The 27,307-nt window shown below is 47.2% G+C and overlaps 1 protein-coding gene across 1 annotated transcript in view; it reads left to right on the forward strand.

Moving 5' to 3' along the window:
• The window catches only part of TSNARE1 (t-SNARE domain containing 1), a gene marked incomplete at its 5' end in the record, with an annotated part of 667,552 nt that overhangs the window by 378,554 nt on the left and 261,691 nt on the right, over window positions 1–27,307 (forward strand). Inside the window, one exon of the mRNA XM_059723464.1 lies at window positions 14,845–14,917. Within this exon, the coding sequence (XP_059579447.1) occupies window positions 14,845–14,917 (73 nt within the window). The remainder of the gene's footprint in view (window positions 1–14,844; window positions 14,918–27,307) is intronic.

Consider the following 27,307-nt stretch of genomic DNA (forward strand, 5'->3'; position numbering starts at 1 on the left):
GAGTTTTTCAATGGTTTGTTGTTCACCAGAGTTACACTGAAAAAAGAAAAGGTTGCCCTAAAAGGCATGCCATCTAACCAAGGACAGAATGCCCTGGAGGACAGGGAACCCAGGACCTGTGTGAAAGTAAGACGACATACATACATTTATTTGTAGCGGTGCTAAGTGCCTCTGCTTCCCGTGGGCTTTCAGGGAGCTAGCCCATCTCCCTCCCTTCAAGAGGATGGGAAGGATAGGGGAGCACTGTTGGGTGCTGACAGTCAGAGAGATCACGTACAACACCACCTATACCCCCCAACAAATTCCTGTTTGAAACAGGAACACGTTTTGTGGCAGATCCACCATTTTTGTAGCATGCTCACCATCTTTGTAAGCACTACACAGAGCCTAAGCGTATGGGCACCTGCTTCCTGTAGCAATAGAAGAGCGTACAAAAGTACCGTGTACACATGGGTACGTATCATCTGAGCTAAGCACGTAGGTTTGAAGTTTAAAAGTTATGTGTTTGAGAGAAGTGAGGAAAGAAAAAAAAAAAAGATATTAATGAACCAGTTCTAAGCCATCTGTCTAGTAATTTACTGTTGTTATTTTAAGATATCTCTTGCACGCTTTTGCTACTTAATATCGCACGTATCACAGAAGCATAGAAAACGGGGGTTGGAAGGGACCTCAGGAGGTCACATCTAGTCCTGCTCCCTGCTCAGAGCAGGACTATCGCTTGTTAATGCACTTATTATTAGCCCTCAGTACAGACACAAGTGTTCGAGTACGGGGAGCTGGTTGCATGCAGGACTCTTCGCCCCTACGTCTCAGATCCTCGGGGTTGGTGACTGGAAGTCACTCTTGTGTGTTGTGGGCCTCGAAAGATGGTGTGAGCTACAGTTGTGCATCTTAGTCCAGTTCTTAGTGAACCCATGTCTGTATCCCAAAAATTCATCACAACACATATCATTTATCTCACTCTTGGCAGCAAGGACCAGGCAGACTCTCTAGGGCTTCCACATTACTACTGGAACGTGGGGGTAGGAAATAGCAAAGCCTGCACTGCATCTACCTCTTTTTCAAATCGAGAGAGGATCCTTGGTCTTCATCATCGATGCAGTACTTCCCACCGCTTCTTAAGTCACTCGTGTGCTCAGACCAGGCAGTAATGGGGTTATTTCTCACCTGGGCTAGCCCCTTGGCAGCTGGGGCAAAGCACCATGTCTCTCTAGTGCTCTTGGCATTTCCTGTCCCCAAAAAAGCCTGGAGACTGAAATGTTGAAGCCCAGCCAAACTGTTTTAATTATGCAGCATGGTGCTCTCTCTTCCCGAGATGACACAGGACCACTATGACAACAAAAATAGTGAAGGAAAGAGAGAAAAGTCCCCCACCACGGTGGTTGAGCAAGTCCCAGAGGAGATCTAACTCAGTCTGTAATTGCTGTTCTGGATAGTTTCTGCCCTCAAAACAATTTTCTGCTGGTCTGTTGTTGCTGAGACTGAATCAGTTTGATTTATAGAATGTCATTTTTTTTTCTCCCTAGCTGGAGACAAGAGAAAAATATTTTTGAAAGGCTGTTGCGGGCAAGATTTAGGCTTTTATTTATTTATTTTGCCCATTAGCCTCCAAGAAGCTTGCTGCTTTTTTACAGCCTTTCTGCCCCCCAGTCTCATAGAAGAGGGCAGAAGGCTAGCTTTACATACACGGGGTCCAAGTGTTCAATATTGTACGTCATCCATCCTTATGCCCTGTGTCCTACTGGCACATAGGCCAGGCAGCGGAGAAGGATTTTCCCCCAAAAGTAGATGCCCACCCAGGACCGTGCAGGTTGTACCCCTATCAAACAGCATTCTGGTTACCTGGAAGTGAGCTTTCCCGAGGATTGTATGCATGTGGGCTGTGGGAGGCTGCTCTAGAGGGGTTTCCTAAAGAGTAACATACTCTGGATGCTTTATGTCCCGGGGTGCAGAAATACCACGTCAGCTGAGCATAAAGATACGGGGAACACACTTGATTGTTGGGATCCATTTCTGAAAGCGGGGGAAGGATATACATCACATTTAGGTCTAAAAAGCCTCTGTATAATAAGTTGAACACCAAGGTTCCTGCTTGAGTAAGTTTAAAATTATTTCTTTCTCAGGCAAACTCCATTAGAAATCAGTGAGACTCTTCAGTGAAGGACTTATTCAGAGCTGATCAAGGACTTTAGTATTTAGGTAGAAGTGAAAAGGAAGGTACGAGAGGGAACAACCTTGTTCTGCATCCTTTGAGAGAGCAAATTCTTTCCCTGTTACATATCTAGGTTTCCTCTTGTACCTGAACTCTGATGTTTAGCTCAAATCTATTTGCATTTAGGGCTGGTTTTTACTGTTAGCAGTATTGCTATATCTCTGCGCCTTTAGGAATGAGAATGGATGTTGACAGATTAACATTTGTGGTGCTGTCTTTGCAAATATGCTGATGATGTGAATTCTCTCTGAAATGGCCTTCCTAGATTTATAATCCACTTTGTCCTCACTTGGTTTTAAGAATGCTGAAATTCTGGCCTTGTTACGATCAAAATTTGTAGAGACAGTTCTCCTGTGGCAGAGATCAGCCTTTTTAGTTAAATGAGCAGTTAATATTTTTTTTTTTAGAATAAAATGTAGATTTTCCATCTAAAGTCATCCAGAACTATGGAAATGGTAGGGTAGTTTTGCTTTGTCCCCCTCTTCTGAAGGCAAGGGGCTTTAATGGAGGCTGCTTGTGCCCCCCTCAGAGTAAGGAAGTGTTTGGAAGTATGTGCAAACCATGCAAAATGTACATCCTATTTCACATGCATCACGGCTATTGCAGCTCCTCGTTCCCTCTCCCACATCTGTGTCCTCTCCCCTTCTCTCAGCCCATTTGCAATGGTGCAGCTAAAGGCCCTGAATCTTGCAAGTAATCCTCAGGTGCCCACAGATCCCACTGGAAGCACTGTGAGATGCAGGTGATCAACACCCTACAGAGATGCCAAGCACTGGATAAAAAGTGACCAAATGCCCCAACCAGTCCAGCCATGTAATGCCCTTTTAAAAGGCTTCATTCTGGCTTCCTTTGCCTTATAAAATCTTACCATTTCTGTACTCAGAATCCTACATATTACATCACAGCATACATCTCAGATGTCACTTGCCTTGATTCCTTCCACGTGAGTTTTTCGTGATGGTACTTCATCTGCATTGAATTATAGAAAACGAGGGTTGGAGGGGACCTCGGAGGTCGCATCTAGTCCAACCCCCAGCTCAAAGCAGGACCAGCCCCAAATACATCATCCCAGCCAAAGCTTTGTCTAGCTGGGTTTTGGAAACCCCCAGCGATGGAGCTTCCACCACCTCTCTGGGTAGCCTGCTCCAGTGTTTTACTACCCTCCTCATGAGAAAATTCTTCGTAATATCTAATCTAAACTTCCATTTCTGCAACTTGAACCCATTGCTCCTTGTCCTGTCATCTGCCCCCACTGAGAACAGCCCAGCTCCATCCTCTTTTGAGCCCCACTTCAGGTCGTTAAAGACTTCTATTAAGTCTTCTCTGTCTTCTCCTCTAGACTAAATAAGCCCAGTTCCCTCAGCCTCTCCTCACAAGGCATGTCCCCTAGCCTCCTCACCATTTTTGTAGCCCTCCACTGGACTCTCCAATTTGTCCACATCGTTTTTGTAGTGGGGGTGGGGCCCAGTAGTCCAGATGTGGCCTCACCAGTGCTGAATAGAGGGGAATAATTACTTCCCTTGACCTAGTGGCAACGCTCCTACCGATGCAGCCCAGGATCCTTTATCCTTCTTGGCACCAAGGGCGCACTGCTGGCTCCTATTCAGTTTCCTGTCCACTGTAACCCCCCAGGTCCTTTTTTGCAGAGCTGCTGCCCAGCCCGTCACCCCCAGCCTGTCCCAGTGCTTGGGATTGTTCCTCCTAAGTGCAGGACTTCGCACTTGTCCTTGTTGAATCTCATGAGATTCCTTTTGGCCCAATCCTCTAATTTGTCTAGGTCACTCTGAATCCTAGCCCGACCCTCCAAAGTATCTACTACTTCCCCCAGTATGGTGTCATCTGCACACTTGCTGAAGGAGCACTCTATCCCATCTTCCAGGTCGTTGATGAGGACATTGAACAAAACCGACCCAAGGACCAACCCCTAGGGCACTCTACTTGATGCCAACTGCCAGCTAGACATCGAGCCATTAATTACTACTCTCTGAGCCCAATGTGACAGCCAATTTTCTGTCCACCTTACAAACCATTCATCCAGCCTGTACCTCCTTAGCTTGCTTGTGAGAACATTGTGGGAGACGGTATCAAAAGCCTTGCTGAAATCAAGGTACACTACATCTACCAGTCTCCCCGCACCCACACAGCCAGTCAGCTCATTGTAGAAGGCAGTCAGGTTGGTCAGGCATGACTTGCCCCTGGTGAATCCATGTTGACTGTTAGGGGTGTATGAAATGGGCCGTATTCAATTCAGATTTGGATTTGAATTGGGGATAGTGATTCGATTCGTTGATTTGGATCAGTGTCCACGATACGATTCAGCTGAATTCAAAGATTCAGTGCTGATTCAGAGAAACAGTGATTCAGCAATAGACAAAACTTTTATGTTTTTTTTCTACATACCTCGAGGTACCAGGCTTATCCATTAGGCCACTGGGCCTGGTGTCATATTTGCCCTTTGCTCTCACTGCCCTTTTTGACTGGAAGCTTCCCTTTGTCCTTTTTCACAAATGGCCTGATCCCGTGCCCCCTGAAATTGCTGACAGGCTTTCCATTATCTTTAGCAGGCTTTGGATCCTTAAGCAGAGAGAGGCAGTTAGCTATTGTAGTCTGAAGTCAGGCAGAAGACAGGGTAGTGTTGCACCTTAGGGCCTTGTTACACGATAAGTTTAGGTGGCTTCTGGAACTCTTAACCCCTGGATTAGCTGCACTTTAACACCTTTTAAGTGGTTTAAAGCACTCATTATTTGGCTTAAAGTTACACCGATCCAGGGGAGGATTGTCTCCAATCCACCTACTTTTGCTCCTGTTCCATTAAGGTGTGGCCACTTCCCACAGCTATTCCACCCAAGTTGAAGTCCTCCAGTATCCCAGGATGCAGTGGCCCCTCCTGGCTCAGGGTGAGTGGGATGCCAGGGCCCCGCTGCCCCTCTGGCCTCCTGCTCCTAGGCCTGCCCCTGCTCACTGAGCCTCTAATAGCAAGTCACAGCTGTGCCAGTGAAGGGCAGCAGACCAGGCGTTTTGCCGTAAGGTGTGACTGCTCCACTAAGCTGATTAACATTTGTGCGGCTTTCAACATGAGGTGTAACAAGGCCTGTATAGACTAAGTAAATCAAGAATGCATACGCTTTCGTAAGTACACTTCTTTATCACCCCATTTGAGACCTACAAACTCCTCTTCTTATTCTAGTGAATAAAGCTGATGATACTGATCTACGTGTTGGATTTCTGCTCTGAGGAATGAGGGTAGTGATGAGACATATCAGATCCTTCCCCTCACCGTAGCTAATTAGATTCAGAATTGGTGCCGGAGAAGGAAGACCAATGCTCTTAGTAACTGACTGATCATCCTGCCTAGCAGAGAAGGAAACTTTGAAACACTCACTGGTTGTAGCAATCCAAAGCACTTTGCACTCTGTCTTTGTGCTCAGGGAACTTGTGAGACATTGAGTACCCTGTTTGGAAATGCATACTCTTTTGGAAAGTGGAAAACTGAAGTGCTTTCACTGGCAGGAAGGTTTGATGCTTTTCAGTGATATAGCAGTTCCTGAGAGCAAGGTCTGAGAATGTATCTCCTCCAGTCGTTTCTTATGAAACATCCTTTTTTCAAATTTCTTTTTTTCCCTACATATTTTTTGGGGAAATACTTATTAAATTAAACACATGAATACTTGATTAAATTATTCCACCAATTCCATGCTGTAGGTTACATCTTTCTATGCTCCCTGCTTTTGCTACTTACTGTTTTGGTTTTTTTAATTGCTTTTCAGTAAAATACTCAGCAATTTCTAATAAGGGTGCACCAATAGAGATTCTTGGGGCCGATACTGATGGCCGTTTTTTAAGGAGGCATATCAGCCAATACTGATCCGATTTCTGATACCAGCCTGGCAGGTTGAAGAGCTACATGCAGCTGGTAAGTGGTGGAAGGGGCGGGGGGAGGGTGAAGGGAAGAGGCATGGAGTGGGGCAGATCAAGGCCCCAGTGGAGGAGTGGGGCTGGGGCAGGGGCTGGGGCAAGCATTGCCCAGCCAGGGCAGGGCAGGCTTGGGAAGGAGCCGTGGCTCATCTGGGGGGCTGCGCTGGGGGGAGGGTTGGTTCCCGCTGGTGCTCACCGCTCATCCTGGAGCCGCTCATCCAGCGCTTACCTGCTCCTGCAGCAGCTCCCGCCACTGCACAGGAGGGCATGGAGGGGCATGTACCCCTGTATCTGTGTGGGACAGGGCAAGCTGGGGCCAGGGCTGCACCAAGCTCTTCCCAGCGGGATGGGGCTGCTCCCAAAGTGGCCAGCGGTGGTGCTGGGAGGTGGAGATGAGGGGGCTATGGCAAATTTTGTGGTGGCTGCAGCCCTCCCCATAGCCCCCTCCCAGCACTGGCGCTGCCACCTGCCCCAAGAGCAGCCCCACTCCGCCAGGAAGAGTTTGGTGCAGCCCCTGCTCCACAGAGGTCCGGGCGCATGCCCTCCGCCCCCCATGCCCTCCTGGAGCAGCCGTGGGAGCCAGCGCATGAGCAGGCAAGCACCAGACGAGCCACCGGATGAGTGGCTCCTGGATGAGTGGGGTGCAGCGTCAGAAGCTACCACCCCCCCATGCCCCCCAGATGAGCCATGGCTCCATCCTATGCCCGCCCTGTCCTGGCTGCGCTGCTCTTGCCCCAGCCCCTGCCCAATGCAGCCCCATTCCTCCCTCACCGTGTGGGCCTTGATTTGCCCCCCCCCCAACACCCCTCCGTTCCCTTTCCCCTCCCCTTCCATCACACCAGACTTACTAACTGGAGGCAGCTCTCCAAGCTGCCGGGCTGTGCTCCTTGCTGTCTGTGCTGCTCTGCGGCTGCACGGGCCATTTATCTGCCAAATTATTGGCCTGATTTGGCCAATTTCCGATACAGACAATTTTCTTTATATCGGTGCCGATCTGATATCAGACCGATGTATCAGCGCACCTCTAATTCCTAAGGTTTTTCCCTTGCTGACCTTTCCACTGCAGCATCTCTGCTGCATTTCTGGGGGGCCATAGCTTTAAGCATTGCTTCAGCCTCTTGAAAGGGAGATCTATAAAGTAAAACACCAGGCACCCCGGTATGATATTCATCTCTGAAGCACCGTAGTATACAAATGATAGTAAGTGTGTGGGCCGGGGCGAGCCGGGCCCGTCTTTGCGCACGCGGGCTGTGGCCAGCAGCCCGGGCACGCGGGGTCGGAGGAGACCGTGCGGCGGCAAGGCACGCACGGGCTAGAATTAGTCACAGAGGAGTAATGGTTGATTGAAAGATTATTTTACTTACACCGAAGATGGTCGCGGTGCAGGCAGGAAAACTTGCTTGAGTTACAGTTGCAGATAGAAAAGAAGAGAGGCAGACTAGAGTTCCTTCCCGTGAACACTCTTCTAGCCCATCCAGTTGGAGGCTCTAAACCGCGAGCCCGTCGGACCAACCGGAGAAAGTACGTACGGTAAAGAGCTCTGAATACACTCACTCACACGAAGTTTGCTAGGCTCCGTGGATCCTTTTTGCGCACAGGGAAGAAGGGTACGTCGGGATTGCGCTCGGTGACGGGGAGAGGCTAGAGGCTGATCAGACCTCTGTTGCCTGCTTGAAATGCGTTGGGTCCGTAAGGATCCGCAGCACTTAGAGATCTTCACACAGCGTGAAGTCTCCTCTTCCTGTTGTTCGTGGAGTCCTCCAACTTGGGCGGAAACCACTCAAGCTTTTTATACGGCTAGCAAGCCAATCACTAGCCGCCACGTGTGCATATTTTAAAACTAGCCAATAATGGGGCTCGAATTATAATACGAATGGCGGGAACTCTGCAACGAGCACCTCTCCTCTGCAGCAGAGAAATGCACCCTGCAAAGAAAGCTACAAATTTGGCAGGAATTCTCCTTTGCACCGGGGTTCTCCTCTGCAGCAGAAAACTCCACCATGCAAAGAAGCTGTAATTTTAGCGGGAACATAATTTAGCGTTGCCGAAGCGCACACAAACAAAAACTCACAACTTTGGGTTGTGACAGTAAGTTTCTCCGATGTACCTTCTTTTCTTTTCATTATCAGAATATCCTCAGATAAAGCAGGCAACTATTGTTGGCAACGATCTGCAGTTCATTTTGATGATGTTCAGTGCTGTATTTTTGGGAGGGGAGAGATGGGGAGGTTCACATGTGCAAGTGGCTGATGTGCTCCAGTGCAGCTAGTAATGCAGATTTGAGCGCGCAGATCCTACAAGTTCCTTTCCATTGGAGCTGGTTAAGGTACTGTTGGTGAGGGCAGCTGACGAAAGACTAAGCAAAGTTTTCTCTGGTGCAGAAACACTTATAGATTACGGTTTGGACGTATGGGATGGCTGGTTAGGAACGATCCTGTCTCATGCAGCAGGTTGGGCTAGATGTGAACTTTGCAGGTCTCTTCCAGCCCCACTTCTCTACGACTGCATGGCTCTGTATTACAGGAGCCAGTGATTTACACCAGGGTTTCAATTAGCCCTAAGGGAGGAAACATTGTTTTCCCCACATAATGTCATGCTTTGTTAATACACTGCAGCAGTGGCTATTTTTGCACTCCGCTTCTCCCATAAAAGCAATATCAGGGCTGCAGCCCCAGTCACTCCCTCAGTCATACTCTTGCTATAATTAAGCAGCATGTTCAAATAGAACCTCTATTCCTTGCCTTGCTCAGCCTACTCCTTCCCCAAAGATTGTCACACACTTAGAAACACAACAGTATTTTTTTCCCTTGGACATGATTTACTAGCACCAGGATGGAGTGTGATCTCACATTACTTAAACTCCATTACTTTTACAAAATATTCAGCAGAACTTATCCTAGTTGTACATATTACCATACATAATTAAAACTCGACTGCACTTGACAAGCAACTCAACGCAGTGTGTTTGGTGATATATTACCCTCGCCTTTGTATGTTGTTCTTTTCTTTTCTTTTCTTTTCTTTCTTTCCCTTGGCTTTTGTTTCTTGCATTTCTTCACTTTACTTGGTAATTTGCCATATTCAGTCATTCACAATGGGTCTCCCAGGCTTTATTACAAATTAATGTGATTCCGCTCGTTATATAATTAAGTGCTTTTCTACTTACAATTGCATAATGAACTGAAAGAAGGAAAAAAAAAACCATGGAGGCAGTTGACACTGTTTATAAATTTGGCATTGGGGACAGCCTGGCAGTCTAAGCATCAGGTTGGAAATACTCTGATTCCTCAGAAGGAGGCGAGAAGGAGATGGGGAGAGCTGGGTGTCTCATGGGAGATTTTCTTATCTGATGATGGAGTTGCAATTATTTTCCATGAGGGGAGTCTGAGGAAGGAGACACTGCTGTTTCACCCAATGAGTTCCCGAATATATTCGGGAGCAGCGTTCCCCCAAAGCTGTGTGGCATGCACGGCCGCGCAGGTACACCTGGCAGCGCGGCATGAGCACGCCCGCACAGCTTAGAGGGACTGCTGTTCTGGAGAATACGTGCGCAATTCCCCACTCCCTGACACAACACAATGGACAAGAGGGTCCCTCCAGGAGCAAATAAATGTCCTGGGGTTTCCAAACTCCCAGGGTTGCTGGGAGGGTGCTCATGTACCTCTGCACCTGCTCTCATACAACTCTGGCCTATGCAGGAAAGTTGATGCTGCCAAACCCGGTTACCACGCGTGGATCAAGTCAAGCAAGTTCACTCTGCTCTGCGTGGACATCATTAACGATTTAGTAACAATTTGCACAACAGCAAGTGTTTGCCCTTGTTCCATTGCTGTTCCACTTGTGCTTGTCTCTCCTTCGAGTGTCCACTCCCTCTGTCTCCATAGCGCAGTCCTGCGGTATTATGGAGGCGTAATGGCATTGCCACAACCAAGCCTGTATTTAGTTTGTCCTGCACACTCTTTGCTTTAGATGAAAAACACAGTATATCTTCCTGAACGAAACTTCTGTATAACGCTTAATTTTATTTTTGAGGTGTTTCACAGAAGTTAGCTGAGTAGATTCTAGATCCCAATCAATTAAACATGGCCATTTCCTCTGGAGTTAATATTATGAATTTTAGAGTGGGCTAGACTCTTCTCATGTATTTAAAAAGGTACAAAAACAAACAGTATGGGACATATGAAGAATCTGGTTGGGGGATCCCTGGGGTTACCTGCAAATTTTACTAATTTAGAAAAGGAAAATAAGGTTATTATGGTAGTAAGTCTTAAATGTGGGGTTATGCCATGCATAGCTGAGAACAGCCGTGCTTGGTTGTTCCATTTTTTTTATGGATCAGGAACAGTTGGCCCACTGCAGATAAGCCCTCTGTAAAAGTGTTCAGAAATGCTCTCGACTTCACTGCATAATTTCATCATGAAGTTCAGGATCTTCAGCACAAACAGCTATGGCTTTGTGGAAGACCAGGGCCTTTCAGAAACGGTAAGGTTTGCTATTCTGTGCTCTTTAATGGGCCGAACGCTTTGAAAGCCACCAGGGTCCTTTGTCAAACAGCTGCTGCTTTGCAAGAGCTCCACAAAGCTCTTCAGGAGCAGAGCTAATGAATCAGAGAGACAGTTTCAGAGAGACCAGAGTCATTCATATTCATAGATTGTGAGGCCTGAAAGGACCTCGAAAGATCATCGGGTCCAGCCCCCTGCACCAAGCAGGAAAGACAACTGTGGCTTAGGTGACCCCAGCGAGGTGACTGTCTAGCCTCCTCTCAAAGATGCCCAGGGTAGGTGATTGCACCACCTCTGGAGGGAGCTTATTCCACAGTCTGCACACCCTGGTTGTGAAGTTTTTCCTAATGCTGAGCCTGAATCGATCTTCCAGGAGTTTGTGGCCATTACTCCTGGTTTTCCCCTTGGGTGCCCTGGTGAACAGTTTTTCACCGAGCCCTTGATGTACTCCCCTAGTGTAGCAGTAATCTGCTACCAGGTCCCCTCTCAGCCTTCTTTTCCTCAGGCTGAAGAGTCCCAGGTCCCTCAGCCTTTCCTCAGATGGTTTGCCTTTTAAGACTCTGATCATACGGGTAGCTCTTCTTTGGACTTCAAGCTTGTCCACGTCCTTGTTAAAGTGCGGTGCCCAGAACTGGAAGCAGTGCTCCCACTGCAGTCTTGGCAGTGCTGAGTAGAGCGGAAGAATCACCTCCTTGGTTTTCCTGGAGATGCATCGGTTGATGCATGCCAGGATATTATTTGCACATCTGGCTACAGCATTGCACTGCCGGCTCATATTCATACTGTGGTCTATTATTACCCCCAGCTCCCTTTCATTCATGGTGCTGGTCAGTTTGGTGCTGCCAAGCCTGGTGTGTTGGGCATTGCTCGTCCCAAGGTGGAGCACTTTACATTTTTCAGTGTTGAACTTTATCAGACTGCAATCCGCCCAACTTGCCAGCCTGTCTAGGTCCTCCTGTATCTGTAGCCTATCTTCAAGTGTGACCATTCTTCCCCATAAGTTGCTGTCATCCGTCAACTTGGCCAGTTAGCTCTTCACCCTCACATCCAAATCATTAATAAAGACGTTGAAAAGTACTGGACTGAGCACCAACCTCTGTGGGACACCGCTGCCCACTTCTCGCCAGGATGACACAAACCCGTTCACTATGACTCTCTGGGTCCTATCCTGCAGCCAGTTTCTCACCCACCTGACTGTCTCGGAGTTAAGCCCACAATCCTCCAATTTTCTCTTGAGGACATCATGGATTAGTAGATGAAAGGCCTTTTGGAAGTCAAGGTATACAATGTCAACCTGCTGTCTCGTGTCCAGGTGGCGAGTTACCTGGTCATAGAAGGAGATGAGGTTGGTAAGGCAAGACCTGGCCATGACAAGCCATGCTGGCTGTCATTCAGGGTCTTACCTTCTGCAAGCTTATCGCAGATAGACACCCTGATGAACTTTTCTAGGATTTTCCCTGGGATGGAAGTTAGGCTGATTGGCCTATAGTTACCCAGGTCCTCCCTCCTGCCCTTCTTCTGGATGAGGGCAACATTGGCCCTCTTCCAGTCCTTGGGGACTTCTTCAGAGCACTGTGAGCTGTGGAAGAGTTTTGCCAGGAGCTCCACAATGACTTTGGCCAGCTCCTTCAGTACTCTCGGATGAAGATCATCCAGCCCCGCTGACTTGTATATGTCTATTTTATTTTTAATTGGTCATACCCCAATTAATACGGTAATAGTAGGAAGGTGATTATTCTGACCATGCTCATCCTCTGCTCCACCTGGTGTGGTTTACCCCTTGGTCCAGTGAAAGACTGAAGCAAAGTAGTCATTCAGGAGTTCATCTTTCTCCTGGGTGCCGGGAAAGAGCTCTCCTGAGTTGCTGAGCAATGGCCCCACACTCCCATTTGTTTTCCTCCTGTTCCCTACCTACCTAAAGAAGGACTTCTTGCCCTTGATTCCCGTTGCTTATCTACATTTGGTTGCCACTTTAGCCCAGCTTATCTGTTCCCTCCAAATGTGAGCCATTGTGGAATAGTCCTCCTTGGGGCCTGCCCCGAGCTGCCATTGTTTATAAGCCTCTTTCTTCTTCCTTAAGAGGACCGTGATTTCCCTGTTTAGCCAAGAGGGCTTCCCAGCCCTTCTGTTACCTTTTCCCTGCATGGGAATGAATTTCCTTTGTGCTTCAAAACACGAGGTAGTGTGTCGGGATAATTTTTTCTCACAAGCTGAAGGGTGCCACACAGGGAGCATGTAAGGAGCATGTGCCTCGTGGCCATGTGCTGCAGATGGCATGCACTGCCTGCACCTCCCTGCCAGCTCCCCGCGCAGCACCGTGCAGCACGGGGAGCACCCGTGTCCGGTAGCACGTGGGGCACGGCACACCCGCCACTCCTGCTCCCCATGCAGCACCCTGCGGCCAAGTGCCCTGCTTCTCCCATGTTTTGGTGCTCCTGGCGGGGCGTGGCATGCAGGGAGGGCTGTGGCCACAGGGTGGCGCACTGGGGACACACCATTCGGGGGGTGCTGCCCACGCCCCCTGCCCACTCCCCTCACGGCACACTTAGGGCTGTGCGCCACGCGCCTCCCTCCCCGCACGGTCCCCACCATACCCACCCCCATGGTCACAAGCCACGACCCCCAGGACGCAAGCCAAGTCCCTGCACAGCTGGTCCCTGCAGGGGGGAGCACAGCCTGGCCCGGCCTCCGCCTGTCCATCTGTCTGTCCTAAGTCTCCAGGCCACGCATGTGCAGTTGGCCTGGACCATTATGGACAGACAGACAGAAGTGGTAAGGCCTTTATTAGATTAGAATTAATTAGAATTTCATATATATAGATATATATATATGAAATTCTAATTATATATATATATATATATTGATTTGCTAGCTGATCTAATAAAAGGTATCATCTCTGAACCAAGAGTTTTTGTATCAGACCAACACAGCTGCCAAATACATCCCTGAAACTGGAAGGTAATGCACACACTATGTGGTTTGAGAGTCGGGGTTAGTTCAGGTAAGCATTTGACACAGACCCACAAAATCAAGAAAGTTAAGTCATCTAACATGGCATACCTTTAACTCCTCCCCCAAAAGACCCCACTAGCACCCACTCCCCTTCCAGGACCCTCCCCTTCCAGCACCCACTAGTTCTGAGAGCTTGATTTTGTATCATCGATACAGGAGGGGACAGCTGGCTCTGGATGGAGGCATGGAATTGGTGCATGGGGTGGCTAAGAGGCTGGCATCCCTTCCGGATCAGAGTTAAGCTCGTTGCGAGCTGGCTGTATTTTGTGGCGGATAGTCTGACAATGAGCCGTGTGTTTCCGCATGGCAGAGTGCAGACTGCATCATGTAAGAAGTTAACTTTTACATGTCTGCTTTTGTGATGGGTACATGAGGCACAGCAGCCGTAACTTGCACTCAGCCCAGTGGTTTTGTGATGATACAGCTGGGGCAGCACATTCAGATCTTTATGAATGGCAGGTTCTGGAAAAATTCAAAATTCCTAGCAGTAAAGTGTTCTGAATACTCTGCTGCTCTATTATAGCCTTTTCTCTTTTGAAGTCAACATTATCCCTTTTCCAGATCCATCACTCCTATTAGAGGAAGCTGGGATTTGATTGTACCTACCTTACCTACTAGGTTGTTAAAGGCTGGCGGCTTTAATACCAAGGATTGAAGTTGCTCTGTTTTAACTCCAAAAAGTTTCTGTTGCTGCAGCCGGCTAGATTAGTTTATGCTTGGAAAAGGTGTGAGTGAATTGATTGCATCCTCTAGCCATGCCCTGACCACTGTAAAGAGGGAGAGAGTTTAAAATCAAACCACTTTTCAATCAGATCTCAGTTCATTTAGTGATACTCTGTCACCACAGATGGTTGCATTGAGGCAAGTGAATGGTCTAGCTCAAGCACAGGTCCTTGGAGATCGAAGGATATTTGCTTTTTGTTCCTCTGTGTCCCACAGTCCTGCAAAGCTGCTGTATTACCTACTAAGTGCTCTTGCTCCTTTCTCGAAGGGTTAATTTGGTTGTGTCAAGTGCAGAGTTTAATGACTCAGATCTAGGGAAGTGTTTCTTTAAGAGGGGATTTAATTTGGGGATATTTTGCCTTTCCTGTTCCATTCAGAAAAAGAGATATACTTTTTCCCAAATGGGAAGAATCGGAGTACCTGTTTTCTGAGCTGGTGTCGTCCATTGATCACTAACTTTTTCACCTTTCATCTTTTCAGAGTGACATGTTGGATGTCAACCAGATCATTAAAGACCTGGCCTCCATGGTCTATGAGCAAGGAGACACAATAGGTAGGTATTGCCATTACTCTCAAGGTATGTTCTTTATGATCACATTTAGCCATTTAGATTTGAGGTTATAACTTGGCTATAAAGGACCCAAATGATGCTAGCGCTGGGGCTGCTTAAGGCAGCTTAGTTGCCACACAGACTATTTGTCTCATACCATGCCAGGGTTTGTATAGAGGTCCCCTCTGGTTTTAAAAGCAGCCCATGGTGTGGTGGTCACATGCCTGGGATAGTATACTATTATGCTGAGTATCAAAAATAGATTTCATGAGAGAAACAATCTTTTGCCTGTCAGAAGTGACAGAAATGTAGGAGAAATAGTCTTAATTAGAATGGGAATAACTCCTTTCTTTCGGTCTGGAATTGAAATGCAAGACTACCGTAGGAAAACACGTAGCTCGATTCTGCCACATGGAAAATCCTTTCTCCCGTTCTTTTATTTCTTGGTTAAAATTGAAGTATCATAGCAGTGTGATAAGTTAGCAGGTATGCCCTCCCAAGTGGTTCAAAACTTGGCCCCTCCATGCTGTCTAGCCAGCAACAGCTGGGAACTGCGAGTGGTGCACGCTGGTGCAGTGCTAGAAGATGCAGAGAGTGAGGAAATTCCCAGTATTGCTCCCCAACGTCCACCTCGCAGCCTCGGGAGAGGAAGAGAAAAAAAGGGCAGGAAAATACAGGAGATCCACTCCTCGTAAAAGCTCTCTTGCCCTTATCTCCTTTGCCACCATCTCCTGTTACAGCAAAGAGAAGGACGGATCAGATATTTTTTCTCTCCCTCTTGTTTTACAGCGTGAAAGAGATCAAATGAACTAGTCAGTGCTTTAAAAAACTATTACCAGGTTTTTCCAACCCGCATGCCTAACATAAACTCTTTGATCCAACATAAACTCTTTAGAAAAGCAGGCCAGTTGGCAGTCGATGTGTGTTGCATTAGGTCCTACATGAGGCACACAAATGCCACAGTCTTTGTCTTGCACTTAATCATACAGTGGGTGCACCTACAAGTTCATTAATGCACTTTTGCTAATGCACGTTAAATATAGTACCTCCATTGTGAGGTACTAGAAAAAGGTGTAATAGCCTGTTTAACAGCACATTAGTGAAAGTGGATATTTTTTTGTGACTCTTTAATGTAAATTAATATAGGCTAATGTGCATTAAAGTGCATGTGTAGATACATCCAGTGTTTCCTTGCTTAGGACCCCACACCTTGTGTTCATTAATGCATGCCACAGCCATCACACGGAGAAGTCCCGTGCTCATTTGCAGAGAGGAAGGGCAACCAGAATAACATCCAAGCTGATTCTTTGGTATGGCCGCTGTCCTCTGTAACTTCTTACTTCGCTTTGGCATCAGCAAGCACAGCAGGTGTTAATGCCTTGAGGGACATGGCAACATACACCATTTTTCCCCTCGCTCTTGTCACCAAATTCCGTATGGCAAGACATATCTAAAATGTTACTTATGTGATGGAGGTGGCCCCAATATTAACTGACCTGGGACAAAAGTGGTACAGAGGAGGATATTTGTGTCTATACCAATATCATGCTTTCACTGATTTTATGGGTTCCCCTCCCCGACCCCAGCAGTATTGTTAACCTTCCTTATTTTTTTCAGAGTAGTTTTTCAGTCATTCGGGCAATCAAGGCATCTCCCCAAGCTCACACTGTTCATCTTTTGCGATTTATGTTGCACACAGGCTTAACAATCAGAAGGTAAAGGGGGCTGAAATGCTGTCAATAAAAATTCACCTTCTACGGTGATAAAATGTTTTGCAATGCCCATTTTTTAATTTACTCCCATTACACACATACAATGAAAGCTCGCGGTGTCCGCACTCAATAAAAACAAATCAGAACAAAATTAAACCGACCAACAAAAACATTTGGTTGGGAAATCTGTGTCTCACCGGCCAGCAGAACGTACTGCTCTGGCTAGATTATGAGCTCAGATCACTCCTTTGCTGTCTGCCCACCCAAGCTTGGTAGAAACAATGAAAAGGCAGGATTTAACTTACTCTGGGGAGAAAGGAATAACTCACAGGTTTGAAGGAACACCTTAATCAGCATAGTTGCCAAGTTGGTCTGCTCTAAACCAATATACCCATTGCACCCATTAAACACAGCAAAACTTACTGTAGGGCTCGGGAAGGTTGAATGAACGAAGGAGAAGAAACGTGAAGTTGCTGAGAAGGCATCTGCCATATATGTGTCTTCCACAAATTTATCACTGTCCCTAGGAACCAGGATCGGTGCTCCCAGTCATAGTATTCTCATTTATGCTTCTTGTTAGGTGAGCATGGATCTGAGGGTAATGAGAGCAATGGGCCTGATTCGGTAAAAACGAAATAGTTGTATCAGTAACGCACATTATTTCTGCATCAGGCACAGTGTATCAGGCTATAGCAGTGGTGACCCCAGACAGCTTCTAAGGAAGAGAGCTTTTTGATCATCTTCTCCACCCGCTTCCTCACTGCAAGATATGTTCCACAAATCCCTGTCGTATTGCCTATAAATACCCTGTCTTAGTCTGGCGTTCTTATCGCTGGTGGTAATATGTCTTTGATCACCCTGAGCACGTTGCTCCATCATGTAATCAATACAAGCTATTTTGATGCAAATGAGATTATGCCATGTCGGTCCTGTAATTATGCGGACAGCAGCAAATCTTTCCCCACCTCCCACCACCTTGCATTACGTGGAATCGCATCTCAGATGTATCACTTAGAAACACCGGGAGTCTTGGAAAGCCGTGTCTCCGTGCAGGCAGGGAAAGTGCATTACGTACAGAATCCCAACGCGGGGATGGGAAGCCCCACTTAAAAACACCCCACACAACCTCAAAACATGACACAAGGCCTATGTGCAATCCCCTTATGGGATTTATATGCCCTCTTCCTCAAGAGCATATAAATACCCAGGATTTGGTGCCTTTCTAGGAACCAGCCTCAACATGTTGACATGCAAGAGAAGTGTCACCCCCGAGTCTGCAACTGCTGCCCAGTTGGCTGCTTCAGACCCTGCTGCTCTGCATTGTCACCCTCCGCTGCCGGAGCTCTGCATCGCAGGCCGCACTCCCATACTAAAACCGGGAAGCCCAGTTTTACCCAACAGGAGACCAAAGTGCTGGTGCAAAAAGTCACCAAGCATTACCCATTCCTATTTGGAGATTTGAGGGGGACCCCAGCTAAGAAGCACAGAGCGTGGAATAACATCCTACAAGCTGTTAGTATATTGGGGTACTGCTGCCGGGACTTGGGGGATCAGAAACACAAATGGCAAGACCTCCGTGGGGTAGTCCCTGGTTCTCACCCTAGTGGAGAGACTGGTGGCAGAAACCTTCTCCCCATGCACCACCCAAGTAGACAGCCAAGGTGTTGACACTTTGAGAAGCAAGCTACACGGGGTTCATTGAGAGAGCACATACACAGACACACACAGGCACACACACATTCAACCATGCAACTGCACCCACCAACTTATAACTTACCCTATCAAAGGGTATGCTTTCTGGTAGATGGCTGGATTATTGTTCATACCTTCTGGTGTAAAGCAGGAATAACTCTATGCAGTCAATGTGAAATGTGGATTAGTGAGAGGAGAATCTGGGTTTACGTCTGTAGATGGTTCAAAGGAAATTGGAAAGGAATGGTTAGATGCCAATAATGTTCCTAGCATGTGGCTAGTCCCAACACATTTGCCCATCTCTATGGTCTTCTTTGCTCCTCACAACAGGGAATGAAGGTGATTGACATAAGGTACAAGTTGCACGTTATTTTTACCTATACCAGCAATACAAAAATGCTGCCACTTTCTTGGCTGTTAAGCAGAGAGATGCTGTCCTCTCCCACATGCACATATAGTGTCTCTGGGGTGTCAGTACAATGTAACCCCCAGGTTCCTTATCTAAGCACACCCTACTTCAACCACAGTTCATTCACTGGGCCCGCAGCTTCATCACACTTCTCCCAACAGATAACAAGGGTGCCAAACTTCTTCAAAAGCGTTTCTCTAGAATGGTAATATTCCCCCATTTTTCCTGTCGGACCATTTTACCACCAACACTGCTCAAATAAAGCATCTACACCTTGTCTACCACCACTTCCCTCAAAACAGCAAGTGGTCCAAAGACTGGCCAGTCCATGCCTTCAACCCAAGTTGACAGCAGCAGAGGCACAAGAACACATTCAGGGTTTTCTTTGCCAAATCCACTGTCTCTTTGTTAAATTCAAAGAAGTCCAGATCACAACTTGTACTAAAAGACCTGCTTTCAGGGAAGGTAAATTCCACCACAAAGAAGAGAATTTTCTCCATCTCAGGTTTTCTTCCATTTTTATGGTTACATGTGGTGCCCAGCCACCTTCTGTGAATGCTCAGTCAGAGTTGTCAGTGTTTAGGCCTTGGTTGATCTTGGCATTGAATGCCGCTAACTCATGAAATGTGGATCTCGTAGACAAGAAAAGAATAAGGCCAGGAACAAAGAAACTGCAGGGCACAGGAAACAAGTGGCCATTGATTCAATGTCATGATACACTGAGAGACAGGGGGAATTTTCCAATAAAGACAATAAATTCAGTCCCACAGTTGAACTGATACTGCTTTGTATGCAACATTGCCATTTCCACCTCCTATTAATAAAATACTTGCTCAAAGGAAAATGTATTCCTCTTTATGTAAGCATGTGATGATTTGTTTGGGGGATTTGAAGGTCCACCCTTCTCTGCTACCAGACTAGCTTTGTTGGCTCCCTGCATTCAGCCCTAATTCATTCCCTTTGTTTTTGATATATCCAGGCTTGCTTTTTGGCTTGAAGGCTGATTTAACACATAGCATGCTCTGAAAACTTTTACATATCAGCTTGGGATCCAGCACAAAGAGCCATCACTCATGTGCCCTCTGCATGAAAGGTCCATTTAGGAGATTCTTCATGCGTGTTCCATGACTGACTGCCTTAATGGCACAGTGGTTTCTGTGTTATGAAGAGTCCCTTGGAGAATTGGAAGGAGTCTGTTCTCTCAAATACAACAAAATACAAACCTGCAAAATCATACAGCTGGATCTTTAACTAAACTCTCCTGTGTAAAGTGGCTCGGTTGGAACAACTGGGAAAAGTGAATTCACCCTGGGAATGGCCCCCGACTAGCACAGTTATGACGATATTTCCAACAGATTCTTGCCTAATATGGTCACTCAAATGGTAGTGTTTTTAAAAGCTATCAAAGGAGATGTTATATCAAGGATACAATTATGTGGTCACCTCTTTGTGCATGGTTCATTCATCCAAATGCCTCACATCTTGAAGGCATAACCTAGAATCTGTTGCACTAAAAATGCATATTTTGGACCCAGTTTGCTGGGCACTCCTCTCAACACACTTATGACTTGCAAAGCTTTATTGTAAAAAGGCCCTTGCATCATAATGACTAGGGCTGTGCGAAACGGCTATGTTTTCTTTCGGTTTGGGATTCGGCATTTCGAGGGGGTTGCAGGGCTGTGCTGGACTCTTCTTGGGGGCACGGACCCCCGAATCTGCATGCGGGATGATGGCATGCTGCTGGCTGGAGCCAGCGCCAGCACCCAAGTCTGCTCGGCGCCGGAAAGAACCCGGTGCCGGTGCTGGCCCCAGCACGCAGATCCAGGGGCTCGCTCCCCCAGTAGGGCTGCAGGGCTGTGCCAGACTCCTCCCAGGGGGCGCAGCCCCCCAAGATATGTGCACAGGATGACAGCAGGCTGCCGTCCCTCCCCCAGAGCACTGGGATTAAAAGGGACCTCAGGGACAGATCACAGACACTGGCCAGCTACAGATGTAAATCAGAGCAGTGTTTCTCCCCCGCTTCCTCCACCCTCTTCTTAGTTTCCGTTTCCATGTAAGCCTGGCTCTGAAACTTCAAAATTTTCTGAAACGTTTTGAATGATTTTGTTTAGTTTCGGAGATGTTTCAGAGCCTTCCACTTTTATAAGGATTTGGTGTTTTGGGTGCAAAAATGAGCTGCTGAAACACCTCCAAAATGCAATGGCTGCCCAAGTTTCACACAGCCCTAATAATCACCCATCTCTCAGGATGTAGTTATTCATTCATGTGATCTTTTTCTACACCATCAATATACTGATGGTGGTAGAAAACATAAGGAACATCCAACTCTTTGTGTTTTGTGTCTGTATCTTTAACAGTCTCTGTCTACGTGCGTTTCTGTTACCTGCCTTTTTTTTTTTTTTTTTTAATGTAGATGGTTCCAGTGAGACAGGAGGGATATTTGTGGGGGAAAAAATAACGGGTGGCTGCAGACTTGTAACTTTACTAGCACCTAAAGATTTGTCTGCTGTTCTGTATTTGACCTCCAGAATGTGACTGCGTTGGGTAGTTGCAGTTAATAAGCCAAGTCATTTTGTACAAGAAACTAGGCTCTTCCTTGTATGATGTTTATTGCCACCGGTAGAATTCTCCGCGTACCAGTTCATCCGAGGTAGTTATCAGGAAACTGCCACTGTTGTGCTCTGAACTTGAAGAAACCTTGTGATTGAGCAGGAAGGCTCATAAAGGTACAACTTGCCAAGTCGTTGCTTTTGTTCTATTGGGACGTGTCAAAACTCTGCCTCAGGAGGACTGTGTTTGAGATTTGATGCCATGGATAGGATAAGTAAATCAAGCTGACTCTGCAAGGGAAAGAGGGCCTAACACATTTTAAATATCATGACATTTATCATGGGTACAAAAATATAGTCTTTCCCAGAAGAGCAAGAAGACACAAAGACCTGGCTTATTTATTTATTACGAATCGGACCCATTGTCTTGATTTCTTCCTTTGACTAGAGAAGTTGGACACTTCTTAGATTAGTCCTCTGAGTTATAGGGCTAGATAGATGATATCTTTTTGTCCTTCTCCCTTCTTTTGCCTGTCACCACTGTAGGCCCAAGTGGATTATTTCAAGATATATATTGCAAGCAAGATGAAATTAGCATGCATGATCAACGAACAGCACGGCGATGTGAATATCCAATTTGCACATAGGCTATGGATGTTTAAAAAGTTCCAAAATGCATTTCAAGGGCCTGGGCCATATTCTTATGGCTGGGACAAACAAGGTGTTAACAGCAGAATAACGTACACCATTTTCTTCTATTTTTCACAGTGCTTCCCATAATATTTTATTGACATTTTTGTTGAAAATGTGTTTTTTTTTAAGATTATGGGAATTTTGTTAAAATGAGATAAAATGTTGCAATTATTTATTGATTGATCCATTGTAGAAATGGCTTCACTTTAAACCATGAAAGATTTTAAATCTGTTTGCAAAATCCTGGGGCTTTTTTGCAATCAGCTGAAGCAAGCATTTTGTTTTGTGCTGCTAGTTAATAATGGCCATGGTGAAGGTTCAGCATTTTGGCCTGTGACAGTAAGTGACTACACAATGCAGCACCTTACCCGATCCTACAGACTGGCTGAGTACAGACATTCGGGGAGGTTAGGAGGAGGTTAGAACCTGTTAAGAATGGCCAAACTGAATTTGCCCTGGGGCGGACCTTACACTACTTAGGTGGATCTATGTGCAGAGTATAGAAGTTCAGGGCAGTTAGTTAGATTGGTCTAAAAATGGCCCACATGATAAAAGTTCACTGTACCTCCAAGATGGTATAACTTAGCTCGCATCTGGTGAGACTGATCTAACTGAACTTCTGTACAGTTCTCAGCACAAGCCCAGGTCTGGGAAAGCCCAGCTGCTGGCAAGAGCTCCAGGGCTGTCCCTTTCCAAAAACCCTGGCACAGGGCTATTTTTAGCACCCCAGCCCCAGATGAACAACCCTCTCCTTCCCCCAACTGACCAAACAGCAGCCCCCCACATCAACCCACCAAATTGCCCGTCCTGCAAGCCACTCCCAGTACTAGTTTTATAAGTGTTCACTGATGCCAGGAGCTGAGGAAGTAATTGTGTATGTGTGTGTGTGGCGGGGGGGGAGGTACATTGGCCAGAGGAGCTCTTTGTCTGGGGGTGAGGACTGGGGGGGCAAAAAATAGCTTCTGGTCCTGTGGGATGAGGGAGAGAGCCTCCCCTTCCAATTCCCTTGCAAACTGTGTGAGCCCCCCTGATCCTGCCAAACCTGCCTATACACTACCACCTCCCACAGACCCTGCTAGCCTCCTCCATCCACCCTGTGGACCCCTCCAGCCCTCCTCATCCCCACCATGGAGACCACTTGCCCCCCCGATCCCTCCGTGGACCCCACCTGCCCTCATCATCCCCCTGTAGACCCCACCTGCCCCCGTGATTTCCCCCCGGAGCCTGCTAGCCTACCTGATCCTTCAAACACCCTCCCCCTTGCTAGCCCCACTCCTGACTTACCTGAGATTTGGTGTCTATTTTTAACACACTCTAAACTCCCCATAACTTCCCCAAATGTCTCTTTTCAGCTGCATAGGTGGAATCTTTCTGCCATTAGCAGTCAGAATGTTTCTATTGACATTAGGGCAAGTGAGATGCACACAATGGTCTAGATGATATGGCATCAGACTTTTTTTTTGCCATCCAGTTTGTGGTTTGACCCCAAATACATCTTTCTCCCCCTCACATAAGTCCAAGTAAATTGCTAATTTACACAATCTCACCTCTGAGTATGTGCAAACAACACAGGATGGTACAGCATAGAGACTTCTGAATGAGCCCAAAGTGAGATAATTGTTGAGTTGGAGATGGTTGAGTTGTGATGGCCCAGAGAAACCCAGAGCTAATAGACCACATGTCTTAGACCCAGCACATGTATGCTTCTCTGGGTTTAGATCTGTTTTATTTCTGTCTCTTGGTTTTGCACGCTACTGTAGGAAATGGTATGTAGAACCTTTCATTTCAGCTCTTTTTAATTTGTAGAAAAGGTAAACTCCCAGGCATTAGAAGAACATGCCAATGGGCAACACCTTTATTAGGCTGTTTTGGTTTTATGTTGAGTCTCTTCCTCCTTCCCTTTCCCTTTTCTTTCCTTTCCCTTTCCCCTTCCTCTTTCTCTCCTGTTGCATCACATCATTGTATACATATCATCTAGCTCAGGGGTGTCAAACTCACCTGTGTCTTGGGCCAGATCAGGCCTGTGAGGCTCCTCATGGCCTGAATCTGAAACAAAAAACATCCTCCAGCAAAGGCAGTGAAGATCCTGCAGAGTAGGTGGTGTAGGGGTTAATGCAGCTATCACTCACGCACCTACCACAGGTGGGTTTGCCTGTCAGGGCTCCATGCCCTGAATTTCAGCGGTAAGCCCTGCTTCTGCTCTCACTGCCCTTGGATTTGTGGCCCCTCTACCAGTCCCGTGGGCTGGGTGAAATGGCTCTGCAAGCTGGGGATGTATGTTTGACACTCATGATCTAGCTCATTCTGAAATAGAGATGCATTGATTTCAGGAGCCAGGGATCAACATTACACTTTAACCAGAATAAGTGATCAGAAACTGGTCTATACCCATTACAGAAGAGAAGTTTTGCACACACAAACTGTGTTTAAAATGGAGGAAACTGGTCTAAGATTTGCACCCCCAACAAAGGGTGAATGTGTGGTCTGCTTGCTACTGATCAACTTTAAGCCACATAGAGAAAATATCATTAACTTAGATCAATTCTGCCTTGGCCTTTTAGAGTGTCTGTACCTAGCCAGGCAGGTTGCATTGTGGAAAAATAGTGTCTAATATTTGCAAAGCACGATGCTGGTTGTTCTTCAAGGGGGAAAAAACCAAAACCAAAACAAGCGAACAAAAAGAAATCATGGGGTTTATATATTCTCCTATTACTCCAGGGCAGAGGAGATCTTTTAAGAGGCATCATTTCATATGTCAAGGGGTGAGACATGCTCAGGTGATAGGTCGCCCTAGGGAACGAGTTTCTTTATTTTGTCTGGACGGCAGTCGAATCCCTCAAACTTTCTATGCCACTACTCAAGTAGGATGATCATCCTTTCTCATCATCCTTTGTTTGCCCATCTGTCCACCCCCTGTCTCCCCATCCAGTGTGTCTGTCTATACTGGTATTGTCAGACATGATAAATACCATCACATTAGTGGAAAACCTTGAGGAGCTTCAGTTACATAAGTTCTGAGTGGTCAGGATAAGATCAGATTTTCACCTGGTGTAAATTGATGTACCTACGCTGTCTTCCATGAAGCGGCATCTCTTACCCCACTTGCTTGGTTCTAAATAAGGTTAGGAATACCTTTGCTCCTTATCTAAATACTAGGGCTGTGCGAAGCTTTGGTAGATGATTAATTTTGGAGGAGATTCGACCTGATTCGACAGCTGAATCTCCGAATCCGAATTGAATTGGGAGACCCATTAAAAGATCCAAATCAATTTGGAAGCCTCTGAATCGATTCGGACAGTTTCGGAGATTTGGAAGGCTTACAGGAAACAGAAACTGAGAAGAGGTAGGGGGAGGGGGTGATCTTCCATATATGGAAAAGGCTGGGCAGGGGGGAGGAGACTGCTCTCATATTGACATCTGTAGCTGGCCAGTGGCTGTGATCTTTCTCTGAGTTCCCTTCCAGTCACAGTGCTGGTGGGGAGGGACGTAGAAACAACATATCAAGCTGTGTCTAATGTGATCTGTGCCTTTTGTGAGCTGTCTCTCTCGGACCAGCAGCGTCTGAAAGGCTCTGGCTTGCTATCTAGTCTCTTGGCAGCTAGTCTCTCTTCTTGTAAGTTATATCCAATCCTTTCCTACTTACCCTTGCCTACAATCCCTATTGTTATCCCTGTCCATTCCTTTCAACTTATTCTCCCCCCAAACTCATCTTATTTGTTCTCGTTAGTCTGTCTTGATTCTTCCCCTCCCCCCCCCCAACCTGCGTTTTCCCTGACAGTGTGTCATCACTGTGCAGGAAAGCACAACATATATTACACATGCACATTTTGCAGCAAACCAAACATTATGAAGTGTGCTGGAAAGGCAGGCGCCAGGTCTTCTGGCAGGGGAAGGAGAGGAGGCAGAGGGAGAGCTGCAAGTTCCCCCTACTCCAAACAGATGCACCCTCATTCCTGGCAGCGATGAGTCTTCGGTTTGTGGGAGCAAGGAGGTGGTGGCAGTGCCTGCACCTGCACCACCACCACTAACACCACTAACCAGCAGCAGCATGACATTATCTACCCAGTTTCAGTTCCCAGCATGAGCCTTTCAGTGCCAGAGGAGGAGCTGGATCTGGAAGCAGAGGACCTGATGGCCATAGCGAAGGAAATTCTGGGGAAGGAAGGGGAATCTGAGATTGTGCTCCACACCCCTCTAAGCTCCCCTAGGAGCAGGTCTCCTCTGGAAGACACTTTGGAGGAGGTTGTGGGGGCAGGTGGATCAGCTCCTCTTGTTGTTGTGCCTCTGCCTAGTGAAGAGGGGGATAAGGCAGAATGCTCACCCTCAACCCACAAGCAGGTGGGTAGTGTAGTGTGGGATCATTTTGGGGTGGCAGATGATCCCAGGTATGCTACCTGCCAGCATTGCTGAAAGCAGATCAGCCAGGGCAGAGGTGAAACACTTCACCACCACGGCAATGCTGCTACATCTCAGGAGGCAGCACTCCCTTGCCCTTGTTCCTCCTCAGCCTGGCACCAGTGGGAGCGTGCCCAGAAAGAAGTGCCCCTCTCGGTCCAAAGCCCCCATCCCCAAGAAGTACTGGCAGGCCACCCTGGACCAGTGGGGGAAAGGTGGAGACAAAGTGGGGGATGTTCTGAAGGTGAGCAAGGTCACCCAGAGATGCTTGCTTCACCCAAGCACTCCAACCGGAAGCCAATCTCCTCCATCACAGCCACTGCCAATGTGGGCCAAGGGCATGGCTTCAATGTCGGGGTTCAGAGCCACCAGACCCCACCATCAGGCAGGTAGCGCGGAAACCTTGGTGGTGACCTATCTTGCTGAGGACGTGGAGCCGCTGCACTGCAACGCCTTGGCCTATTGGGCAACCCGCAGCCAGATGTGGCAGGATCTGGCCACACTTGCCCGGGAACACCTATCCTGTCCACCAACCAGTGTTCCTAGCGAAAGGGTGCATTGCTGGTGATGTTGTGATACCCCACCCCACCTACTTGGATCCTGGTTTGGTGGAGCAGCTGGTGTTCCTGAACATGAACCTCCCACTGCTGGGGTTCCCCAAGCTCCATGTACAGATGGAGTGAGTGCCACCCTCCTTACTCCACACCTATTTGCATTTTTAATTTGCTTTCAGAGCCTCGAGGTGCACTTTCCCAGAAACCCCTGCACCACTCTGCCTGAAACCTGGCAGGCCTCATGCCTGCATGAGGGGCTACCATCCCTGCTGTTTTCTTCTTGCTCTGCCTTAACACACACGAGTGATACGCGTTTTGCTTTTGACAGAGGTGCACTTTCACAGAAACCCCTGCACCTATCTCCTTGAAACTTGGCAGGCTTCATGCAC

The sequence above is a fragment of the Alligator mississippiensis genome, chromosome 3 (assembly GCF_030867095.1).
Source record: "Alligator mississippiensis isolate rAllMis1 chromosome 3, rAllMis1, whole genome shotgun sequence".
In the NCBI taxonomy this organism is placed as follows: Eukaryota; Metazoa; Chordata; order Crocodylia; family Alligatoridae; genus Alligator; species Alligator mississippiensis.